This window comes from Nerophis lumbriciformis, linkage group LG21 (assembly GCF_033978685.3).
Source record: "Nerophis lumbriciformis linkage group LG21, RoL_Nlum_v2.1, whole genome shotgun sequence".
Taxonomy (NCBI): domain Eukaryota; kingdom Metazoa; phylum Chordata; class Actinopteri; order Syngnathiformes; family Syngnathidae; genus Nerophis; species Nerophis lumbriciformis.
This window is the reverse complement of record NC_084568.2, coordinates 3,575,001-3,587,500: the sequence shown is the minus strand read 5'-3', so window position 1 is coordinate 3,587,500 and position 12,500 is coordinate 3,575,001. Positions and strand designations below refer to the sequence as shown.

The window sequence follows — 12,500 nt, the reverse complement described above, 5'->3', positions numbered from 1 at the left end:
AAAGATAAGACCTTCTGGAGGAAAGTTCTGTGGTCGGATGAAACAAAAATGGAGCTGTTTGGCCACAATACCCAGCAATATGTTTGGAGGAGAAAGGGTGAGGCCTTTAATCCCAGGAACACCATGCATACCGTCAAGCATGGTGGTGGTAGTATTATGCTCTGGGCCTGTTTTGCTGCCAATGGAACTGCTGCTTTACAGAGAGTAAATGGGACAATGAAAAAGGAGGATTACCTCTAAATTCTTCAGGACAACCTAAAATCATCAGCCCGGAGGTTGGGTCTTGGGCGCAGTTGGGTGTTCCAACAGGACAATGACCCTAAACACACCTCAAAAGTGGTAAAGGAATGGCTAAATCAGGCTAGAATGAAGGTTTTAGAACGGCCTTCCCAAAGTCCTGACTTAAACGTGTGGACAATGCTGAAGAAACAAGTCCATGTCAGAAAACCAACACATTTAGCTGAACTGCACCGATTTTGTCAAGAGGAGTGTTAGAATAATTATGTATAAGTTATCACACAACTCTTATTGTAGGAGCCTAAATGCTGTTTAAGTTAATTTACATTTTTATGGAAGGTGCTTTATGTTTATTCAGCCAAAATGGGACTATTTACTTTATTTGCATGCTTAGAATAATTATTACATTTGTCTAAATAGCTTGATGACGTAACTGTGTAAATTGCATGTATGGCGGAAGGATCTGTGTGGTAGGTTGGTTTTTGGACAGAGTGCATTATGGGTAATGGCAGTCAGGTGTGGGGGAATTGAGCCACACAGTTTTTTGACCTCACTCTTACTTTTTCTGAGTCTTGCTTTTTCTAACACCTAGTGTAACAAACTCTCTTTATTTTGCCATTCATTTGTTCCCACATCGTTATTGTTTTACGTTTTTGAATAATTAAGTGACAAGTAAACGATACAAAACGAAGAGGAGCGTCTGGAGTTTGTTTGTTGTCGCCGCAGCAAGCGGAGCAGGAGAAAGTAGAGGAGCGTCAAGCTAAAGGCTTCATTAGGAATCTACACTTATGCTTAAAGGCCGTTGCTATAGTTATTATCAATTGTGCTGAAGTTGTACTTTTCTATCTGTGCAAAGGCACACAACTGGTAATCTTCCATTGCGAGTTGCCTCGCATCAGCAGTTTGTTTCCAGACCCCTGCCTGCTGACAGCCAAGGAGGGACATCGAGTACCTCAACGCAGACAAAACAGAGACAGGGCGAAATCACGAGTGTGTCAGCACATTTTCCATTCTGAATAATCATGTATTGTGTCCAACCCTATTTCTGGCAGGTGTTGGGGCATCCTACTCTGTTCAGTTGTCCTTGAACGCACCGTAAAAACACCTTGGTCCTGATTGTTCGGAGTATAGAACGATCACTCTGTTCTAAGAGAGCACAGCTTGTGGATTCAATGTGACCAATCAAAGACCCTAGTTGCTCACACAGTCGTGTGTTTGTGTACGTTTGGATTTGGGTATGTCAATTCTTCATTGGAAAGGTGCTAATGGCTCTTGTTTTCATGTAAAGTAGGCCTATTGGGCAAAATCAACTTTTCTTACCTATTAATACCCGTAAGAAATGTTTTCTAGTCGTGCACTACTACTGTCAGAATAATTGTATCTAAGTTTAATCACAAAACTTTGTGTTTCAATGAGTTCCCGGCGAGCTAACAAAAGCTGTCTTTGATCTTACCAATCAAAAGGCTTGTAAAACTCCACTGCGCAGGATGGGAAGCGACATGAAGGTGTCGGTTTCTTTGATGTATTGTAATCCACAGGAAGATTTTGTCTTGACCCAAGATCTACAAAGCGGAGAGGAAGCAGGACCTGACCCCCTCCTCCAGGCACCTATTCTTTGAACTGTTTTGTGACGAAAGGCCACGGCTGTTTATGACCCCCCTCCCTTTAAAAAGTCCAAATAAAAGAGGAGGCGTACAATCTTTCGTCAGAGCGTGGTGGGACACGGTACAATGAGTTCCCGGCGAGCAGACAAAAGCTGTCTTTGATCTTACCCATCAAAAGGCTTGTAAAACTCCACTGTGTAGGATGGGAAGCGACATGAAGGTGTCGGTTTCTTTGATGTATTGTAATCCACAGGAAGATTTTGTCTTGACCCGAGATCTACAAAGCGGAGAGGAAGCAGGACCTGACCCTCCCCCCTCCAGGCACCTTTTCTTTGAACTGTTTTGTGACGAAAGGCCACGGCTGTTTATGACCCCCCTCCCTTTAGAAAGTCCAAATAAAAGAGGAGGCGTACAATCTTTCGTCAGAGCGTGGTGGGACACGGTACAATGAGTTCCCAGCGAGCAGACAAAAGCTGTCTTTGATCTTACCAATCAAAAGGCTTGTAAAACTCCACTGCGTAGGACGGGAAGCGACATGAAGGTGTCGGTTTCTTTGATGCATTGTAATACACAGGAAGATTTTGTCTTGACCCGAGATCTACAAAGCGGAGTTGATTTTGCCTAATAGGCCTACTTTACATGAAAACAAGAGCCATTAACACCTTTCCAATGAAGAATTGACATACCCAATGAGTTCCCGGCGAGCAGACAAAAGCTGTCTTTGATCTTACCAATCAAAAGGCTTGTAAAACTCCACTGTGTAGGATGGGAAGCGACATGAAGGTGTCGGTTTCTTTGATGTATTGTAATCCACAGGAAGATTTTGTCTTGACCCGAGATCTACAAAGCGGAGAGGAAGCAGGACCTGACCCCACCCTCCAGGCACCTTTTCTTTGAACTGTTTTGTGACGAAAGGCCACGGCTGTTTATGACCCCCCTCCCTTTAGAAAGTCCAAATAAAAGAGGAGGCGTACAATCTTTCGTCAGAGCGTGGTGGGACACGGTACAATGAGTTCCCAGCGAGCAGACAAAAGCTGTCTTTGATCTTACCAATCAAAAGGCTTGTAAAACTCCACTGCGCAGGATGGGAAGCGACATGAAGGTGTCGGTTTCTTTGATGTATTGTAATCCACAGGAAGATTTTGTCTTGACCCGAGATCTACAAAGCGGAGAGGAAGCAGGACCTGACCCCACCCTCCAGGCACCTTTTCTTTGAACTGTTTTGTGACGAAAGGCCACGGCTGTTTATGACCCCCCTCCCTTTAGAAAGTCCAAATAAAAGAGGAGGCGTACAATCTTTCGTCAGAGCGTGGTGGGACACGGTACAATGAGTTCCCAGCGAGCAGACAAAAGCTGTCTTTGATCTTACCAATCAAAAGGCTTGTAAAACTCCACTGTGTAGGATGGGAAGCGACATGAAGGTGTCGGTTTCTTTGATGTATTGTAATCCACAGGAAGATTTTGTCTTGACCCGAGATCTACAAAGCGGAGTTGATTTTGCCTAATAGGCCTACTTTACATGAAAACAAGAGCCATTAACACCTTTCCAATGAAGAATTGACATACCCAACGAGTTCCCGGCGAGCAGACAAAAGCTGTCTTTGATCTTACCAATCAAAAGGCTTGTAAAACTCCACTGTGTAGGATGGGAAGCGACATGACGGTGTCGGTTTCTTTGATGTATTGTAATCCACAGGAAGATTTTGTCTTGGGAGCGGTATAGCTCGGTTGGTAGAGCGGCCATGCCAGCAACTTTAGGGTTGCAGGTTCGATCCCCGCTTCCGCCATCCTAGTCACTGCCGTTGTGTCCTTGGGCAAGACACTTTACCCACCTGCTCCCAGTGCCACCCACACTGGTTTAAATGTAACTTAGATATTGGGTTTCACTATGTAAAGCGCTTTGAATCACTTGGGAAAAGCGCTATATAAATATAATTCACTTCACTTCACTTCACGTCTTGACCCGAGATCTACAAAGCGGAGAGGAAGCAGGACCTGACCCCCCCCCTCCAGGCACCTTTTCTTTGAACTGTTTGGTAACCAAAGGCCACGGCTGTTTACGACCCCACTCCCTTTAGAAAGTCCAAATAAAAGAGGAGGCGTACAATCTTTCGTCAGAGCGTGGTGGGACACGGTACAAGGGTACAGGCCTACGCGTTTCTCCTCATTGAGCCAAATTTAATTCTGTCTGTTTAATTCAATTTGTTAGTTGAAAGTATAAACAGTATAAACACTTTTTACAGTAAACAAATGGTAAAACAGTAGTAAACAATTCCATTAAAAAAAAAAATTGGTGTCATTATTAACTTTCTGTCCAAGCTTGTATAATCTACTGCCTTGTTCAATTGTAAAAAATATTCTGTGCCTAAAATTCACATTTATATCACAATTATCATACTGTAAACATGGTAAGCTAACTTCATTAAAATTAATAGTCCTGTCAATAGCATGGAATTACAATTCAAATGTAGTTTTTTTGTAAAGAATTCAAAATATGAAAAATTAATGAAAATTAATTGAAGCCATCAGACACTTGAAAAGTGGCACATCACATCTCTAATGTAATCATTTGAACTTTTCAACAGAAATAGCACTGCAAAAATATTAAGGACATACTTCTGTATTTTGGTAGTTATGCTGTCAACATTTAACAAGATTTCTTCAACTTGGACTTTAAAGCATAAATAGTATAAACACTTTTAACAGTATAACAGTACTAAACAATTCCAATTGATAACATTGGTGTCATTACCTTTTTGTGGCTAAAATCCAAATTTAGCAACGGCATTAGACTTGTGTTTTTTTGTCCCAACGTGGTCTTTTACATCGCTAATTCCTCCGTGTCCGATCGAAAAATCTTGTCTGCGCAAGGTGCAATTCGCGTAGTTTTCACCCTTTTTGGAACGGATAATTATTCCCGGATAGGCTTTTGAATATTCTTCACGGAATGACTGCACTTTTCTTTTCGGTTTAAGACTCGTTGGCGATTTTTCTCCGGCTGATTCCGTGATCGTTCGCTCGTTTGGAAACAATGGCAACTGGTGCCTCGTGCTTGGCAGCGGTGCTATAAATAGCCTCGCGCATGGCATTCGGAATGGCTCGATAGGAAGTTACGGGAAGCAGTGTCGATTGTCATTGTTTAAAAATTTTTTTTTTTTTAATTAATGAAAAACCGTATTTTTTTATCACTGCAACCGTAACCCGGAATAGGTTGATGAAAACCGTACTAATTACGGGAAAACCGGAGTAGTTGGCAGGTATGGAATCACTTTATACGTCAACATTACCTGCAAGAGGACATCCACGTATATGTTGTGCTGGGACATGATCTCTCTGATGTCCCATTTGACGCCGGACATCAAGAGCAACATCTGCTCGTAGTCGATGGCCTTGGCCGCCACGATCCAGTATATGGGCTTTCGCAGTTCACTCGCCGTGGACACGGTCTGCGAGAGGGGAGACATGGAATTGTCGGGCATCACTATCTGGTGACAGGTGTGTGTGTGTATGTGATAACATTTACAACCCTAAAATCATGCAACATGGCATTCCAACATCTCAAATGTCAAGTGTACGCAAAAGGAAAATGCGGGAAGAGAGCTTTTGAGTGACAGATCATTTACTTTGCTGAATCCAGGCAGGATGGAACAGAAATTGGTTCCTTCAAAGGAAAAGGTGCCTCCATAATACTTCATTCCACAGCCAACTACTTGGTAGCTGGACTGTACCACTTACAACAGTGTTTTTCAACCTTTTTGGAGCCAAGGCACATTTTTTGCGTTGAAAAAATGCGGAGGCACACCACCAGCAGAAATCATTAAAAAAACGAAACTCAGTTGACAGTAAAAAGTCGTTGTCGCAATTGTTGGATATGACTTTAAAGCATAACCAAGCATGCATCAGTATAGCTCTTGTCTCAAAGTAGGTGTACGGTAGAGATGCGCGGTTTGCGGACACAACCGCGGAGTCCGCGGATTATCCGCGGGTCGGGCGGTTGAAATAAAAAAAAAATTAGATTTTATCCGCGGGTCGGGTCGGGCGGTTGAAATAAAAACAAAATTAGATTTTAAATACCGTATTTTCCGCACTATTAGCCGCACCTAAAAACCACAAATTTACTCAAAAGCTGACAGTGCGGCTTATAACCCGGTGCGCCTTATATATGGATTAATATTAAGATTCATTTTCATAAAGTTTAGGTCTCGCAACTACGGTAAACAGCCGCCATCTTTTTTCCCCGTAGAAGAGGAAGCGCTTCTTCTTCTACGCAAGCAACCGCCAAGGTAAGCACCCGCCCCCATAGAACAGGAAGCGCTTCTTCTTCTACTGTAAGCAACCACCCGCCCCCATAGAAGAAGAAGCGCGCAGGTATTACGTTTCATTTCCTTTGTGTGTTTACATCTGTAAAGACCACAAAATGGCTCCTACTAAGCGACAGGTTTCCGGTTCATGAAAAGACGCAATCTCTCCATCCGCACACGGACTACTATTTCACAGCAACTGCCTAAAGACTTTCAAGAAAAGCTGGCTACTTTCCGTGCATATTGTAAAAACAAGATAGCTGAAAAAAAGATCCGGCCAGAGAACATTATCAACATGGACGAGGTTCCACTGACTTTTGATATTCCTGTGAACCGCACTGTGGATACAACGGGAGCACGTGCGGTGAATATTCGCACCACAGGGAATGAGAAGTCATCCTTCACTGTGGTTCTAGCTTGCCATGCTAATGGCCAGAAACTTCCACCCATGGTGATATTCAAAAGGAAGACCTTGCCAAAAGAGAACTTTCCAGCCGGCGTCATCATAAAAGCTAACTCGAAGGGATGGATGGATGAAGAAAAAGATGAGCGAGTGGTTAAGGTAAGTTTACGCGAAGAGGCCGGGTGGCTTTTTTCACGCAGCTCCGTCCATGTTGATATACGACTCCATGCGCGCCCACATCACAGATGGTGTCAAAAAACAAGTGAAGCACACAAATACAACACTCGCCGTCATTCCGGGTGGATTAACCAAAGAACTCCAACCGCTCGATATTGGTGTCAACAAGGCATTTAAAGCATGACTGCGAACGGCGTGGGAACAATGGATGACCGAAGGCGAACACACATTCACTAAGACAGGGAGACAGCGCCGGACGACATACGCCAACATCTGCCAGTGGATCGTAAATGCCTGGGCGGATATTTCGGTCTCAACTGTGGTCCGAGCTTTCCGGAAGGCAGGATTCACGGAACTGCTGGAAAAACAACAGCGACACTGACTCTGATGACTTCGACGAGACGGAGCCGGCCATTTTGGATCCCGTAATTCGCCCAACTTTTTAATTCGGACACCGTAGGAGAAGAATTCGAGGGATTTATGAATGAAGAATAACTTCAGAAAGTGAGTGTTATGTTTATTTTGTGTGTTGTGACATTAACGTTCGAGCAACATTAAGTTATTGCTATTGCTCTGCACTATTTTGAATTTTACTATGTTTGTGATTGCACATTTGCACATTACCGTACATTTTGGGAGTGAACAGAGTTGTTAGAACGCTGGTTTTTAATATATTATTAAAGTTTAACTGAGCTATCTGACTGTTTTTTTGACATTCCCTGTAGCGCAGTTAGATGCGGCTTATAACACGGGGGCGGCTTATAGGTGGACAAAGTTTTGAAATATGCCGTTCATTGAAGGCGCGGCTTATAACCCAGGGCGGCTTATGGTGCGGAAAATACGGTACTATAACTAGTAGATTGAGGCGGGTGGCAGTTAAACCAATTGGGAAATATATATACATAGTTAAATGTTGTTACCCACATACGAAAAACGAGCAGGCACCTGCAGCATATGCCACAACAGAAGAAGAAAAAAAAAAAAGAGATGGCAGCAAACGTGGTACGCGACAAACTAAAAAAGGGAATACTAAAGACCAGGGGAAAAAAAGGCCAGAAAAGTTCAGCGTGGACTCGTTTTTATGAGGTTGTAAATCAGGATGATAGTAATGCTGGCTACGTGATTTGCAAGAGCTGCGACGCTGTTTATGTCTACGACAGTCACAAAACCGGGACATCTAACATGGTGCATCACATTTGTGCAAAACCCCGAACCTCCACAAACACCCTGAGCATGAGCGGTTTCGTCCGCCGTGATCCCAGAAGAGTGCCACAGGATGTTAAAACAAGATAGAACACAGCTGCCTGCAGCGGTTTGAGTGGTGCGAGCGTGCTTGGAGGTGCGCTCAGCGCGGCTCCCGGATGATTGCGCACTGGTGTGCGTCTGGGCCGTGACAGCGTGGCACGCATTGAATGTCTCTGCTGCATTGGATCAGTCTCCTTTCTTTAACAGGCAAAAAGCTTTATAACCTCACTAATGCCTTGCATCGTCTATATTAGATATATAACAACGGGCGGGTGCGGTTTTGATTAAATGTTAGTTCGGGTGGATGCGGATGGTTGACGACTTTTGTGATGCGGTTGCGGATGAAATAATTGCCTATCCACGCATCTCTAGTGTACGGTCGCCACCTGTCACATCACACCCTGACTTATTTGGACTTTTATGCTGTTTTCCTGTGTGTAGTGTTTTACTTCTTGTCTTGCGCTCCTATTTTGGTGGCTTTTTCTCTTATTTCCTGTAGCAGTTTCATGTCTTCCATTGAGCGATATTTCCCGCATCTACTTTGTTTTAGCAATCGAGAATATTTCAGTTGTTTTTATCCTTCTTTGTGGGGACATTGTTGATTGTCGTGTCATGTTTGGATGTACATTGTCTTTGCTCCACAGTAAGTCTTTGCTGTCGTCCAGCATTCTGTTTTTGTTTACTTTGTAGCCAGTACACTTTTAGTTTTGTTCTGCATAGCCTTCCCTAAGCTTCAAAGCCTTTTCTTAGGGACACTCACCTTTTGTTTATTTTTGGTTTAAGCATTAGACACAATTTTACCTGCACCCTGCCTCCCGCTGTTTCCGACATCTACAAAGCAAATAGCTACCTGCTGCCACCTACTGATATGGAAGAGTATTACACGGTTACTCTGCCGACACTCAACAACAACACATCATTTGCAGACTATAATTACTGGTTTGCAAAAACTATTTTGAACTCAAATAGGTGAAATTAGATCATCTCCCACGCCACACCAGACTGTATCTCACGGCACACTAGCGTGCCGCGGCACAGTGGTTGAATAACACTGCACTAATGAATGCTACTGAAAAGATCCTTTCACATTTACATTTTGCTCGGGCATTTAAATGTCAAATCTGTCACATTTCATCACAACTGAAGGTTAGCTTGCTCTCAGTGCTGCTGCATGGGAGAGTCAGACCCACTCATCCACAGCAGTGTTTTTCAACCACGCGAGTGTGGAGTAAGATACTGACTCATGTGCCGTGGGAAATTTTGCAAGGTCACCTAATTATTGTAAAAAATAATTTTTTTGCAAACCACTAATTGTATTCTACAAGTGTGTCGTGGGATACAGTCTGGTGTGGCGTGGGAGATGATCTAATTTCACCTATTTCAGTTAAAAAATATTTTTTGCAAAGCAGTAATTATAGTCTGTAAATGATGTGTTGTTGTTGAGTGTCGGTGCTGCAGGAGGCAGTGTGCAGGTGAAAAGGTGTCTAATGCTTAAACCAAAAATAAACAAAAGGTGAGTGCCCCTAAGACAGTGGTTCTCAAACTTTTTTTGTCATCCCCCACTTTGGACAAGGGGGAGTTTTCAAGCCCCACCTGCCCCCATCGCCCCAACAGAGCGCTAATGCCAAGCTTTAACATTTTCAAATTTATTGAACATCAAGTTGTATACATTCAAACTCAATAACATAAAATAACATCAAGTTCAATAATAAATAAAATAACTGTGCAGCTGTGGTACAACTTGCATCAAGTTCAATAATAAATAAAATAACTTCCATCAAGTTCAATAATAAATAAAACAAGTGTTATAACTTGCATCAAGTTCAATAATAAATCAAAAAAAGTGCTATAACTTGCATCACGTTCAATAATAAATCAAAAAAAGTGTTATAACTTGAATCAAGTTCAATAATAAATCAAATAAGTGTTATAACTTGCATCAAGTTCAATAATAAATCAAAAAAAGTGTTATAACTTGCATCACGTTCAATAATAAATCAAAAAAAGTGTTATAACTTGAATCAAGTTCAATAATAAATCAAATAAGTGTTATAACTTGCATCAAGTTCAATAATAAATCATAAAAAGTGTTATAACTTGCATCAAGTTCAATAATAAATCAAAAAAAGTGTTATAACTTGCATCAAGTTCAATAAATCAAAAAAAGTGTTATAACTTGCATCACGTTCAATAATAAATCAAAAAAAGTGTTATAACTTGCATCAAGTTCAATAATAAATCAAATAAAAGTGTTATAACTTGCATCAAGTTCAATAATAAATCAAATAACTTGCATCAAGTTCAATAATAAATCAAAAAAAGTGTTATAACTTGCATCAAGTTCAATAATAAATAAAACAAAAGTGTTATAACTTGCATCAAGTTCAATAATAAATCAAAAAAAGTGTTATAACTTGCACCAAGTTCAATAATAAATCAAATAACTTGCATTAAGTTAAATAATAAATACAATAAAAGTGCCACTTTGCAATCTTTGCAAAAAAAAGGAGGAGCTATGCATTTGGCAAGACAGGGCAAGTGACAGCACTTTCCCCCGGGAGAGCCACCTTGCTTCACTGTGAAACAGCACGGCTGTATGATCAGCTCCCATTTCCTCACACAGTGCAGAGAACAGTCGCGCTTTCAGTGGTCGTGTTTTGATCAAATTTACCGCGCTCACAACATCTGTTAAAACCTCATTGAGTTCGGGGCTGAGCTGCCTTGACGCGAGTGCTTCCCGGTGAATGACACAGTGTGTGCCCGTCACATTTTTGTTTCTCTGCAGGCGCTGGCTCTGGCTCGACGACCTTTGAGGTGCGAGTCACAAATATATATTTGTGTAATTGTGGTCCACACATTAGCCTGCTACCCATCCGCGCGAAAGTTTGTTCCGCTTAGCCCCGCCCCCATTAGTTACTGTTGCTATGTCTGTCAAACTTTCGCTCCTACCGAGAAATATAAAGCCTACAGTAAAAATAAGTACCGGTAATTTCCATTTATTTATATAGCGGATTTCACAGACAGAATCACAAAGTGATTTACAGTGTGTATAGAAAATGAAAGCATAGTAAAAAAAATAATCTAAGAATATAATAATAAAAACATTTTTTAAAGTGAAATTTCCTCCCGTTCCTCGCGCCCCACCTGTCATGTCTCTATTCCCCACCAGTGGGGCGCGCCCCACACTTTGAGAAACGCTGCCCTAAGAAAAGGCATTGAAGCTTAGGGAAGGCTATGCAGAACAAAACTAAAACTGAACTGGCTACAAAGTAAACAAAAACAGAATGCTGGACGACAGCAAAGACTTACTGTGGAGCAAAGACAATGTACATCCGAACATGACAAGACAATCAACAATGTCCCCACAAAAGAAGGATAAAAACAACTGAAATATTCTCGATTGCTAAAACAAAGTAGATGCGGGAAATATCGCTCAAAGGAAGACATGAAACTGCTACAGGAAAATACCAAAAACAGAGGAAAAAGCCACCAAAATAGGAGCGCAAGACAAGAAATAAAACACTGCACACAGGAAAACAGCAGAAAAGTCCAAATAAGTCAGGGTGTGATGTGACAGGTGGTGACAGTACACCTACTTTGAGACAAGAGCTATAGTGATGCATGCTTGAGAGGCTTTGGATATTTCTTATTGCCGAGAGCTCAGACCACTCGTAAACGTTTTTGTGTGTCTGTATGCGGAGTAAAACTATGGAACAACCTGGACTTACAACACAAGCAATGCCAAACTATTAATGGATTTAAACTATTATACAAACATGGCGTCTGGTTCAAATATAGAGATGAGGGTCTTTAAATTGACCTGCTGTTGTACTCTTGTCTCAAAGTGTTAACATGTGCTCTATGTTTCCTTACCATTATTGCTATGTTGTCTATTACCATTATTGCTATGTTGTCTATTACCATTATTGCTATGTTGTCCATTACCATTATTGCTATGTTGTCTATTACCATTATTGCTATGTTGTCTATTACCATTGTTGGTATATTCATTATTTTTACATTGTTGATACAAATGATTGTTACAGTGTAATAGTTATTGTTACCTGTGGTAATGCCACTATGATACAACATGTGTATTATCATTTTAAATGAATTATTATGATAATATAAAATTAATTATTTCAAATATGTTTATTTTAACGTATAATTCTATGGCTGGATGTAATAAGGAGTCAGAAAAAACACAAATAAAAATACAATTAATTTTCATGTTTTTAGCAAAATATAGTAAACATTTATTTATTTTTTAAATTAATAAATATATTTATTTTTAGATAAGATAAACATAATAATACAATTTATCCACAGTCTGGATGATTTAGTTCTTGTCACCCTGTTGTCCTCCCGTCGTGAAAAAAGGCTGTCCTCACTCAGGTCCGCAAGGACCTGGAGGGGGCGTGGCCTCCAGCTCCGGCTGAAAAATCGGGAGATTTTCGGGAGAATATTTGTCCCGGGAGGTTTTCGGGTGAGGCGCTGAATTTCGGGAGTCTCCCGGAAAATTCGGGAGGGTTG

At 41.3% G+C, this 12,500-nt stretch overlaps 1 protein-coding gene across 3 annotated transcripts in view; it reads right to left on the bottom strand.

Annotated features, from left to right (window-relative positions):
* Positions 1-12,500, bottom strand: part of vps50 (VPS50 EARP/GARPII complex subunit) — a 421,495-nt gene that overhangs the window by 28,437 nt on the left and 380,558 nt on the right. For all 3 annotated transcript variants that reach the window (XM_061983218.1, XM_061983220.1, XM_061983219.1), the window contains one exon: positions 5,129-5,287. In XM_061983218.1, the coding sequence (XP_061839202.1) occupies positions 5,129-5,287 (159 nt within the window). The remainder of the gene's footprint in view (positions 1-5,128; positions 5,288-12,500) is intronic.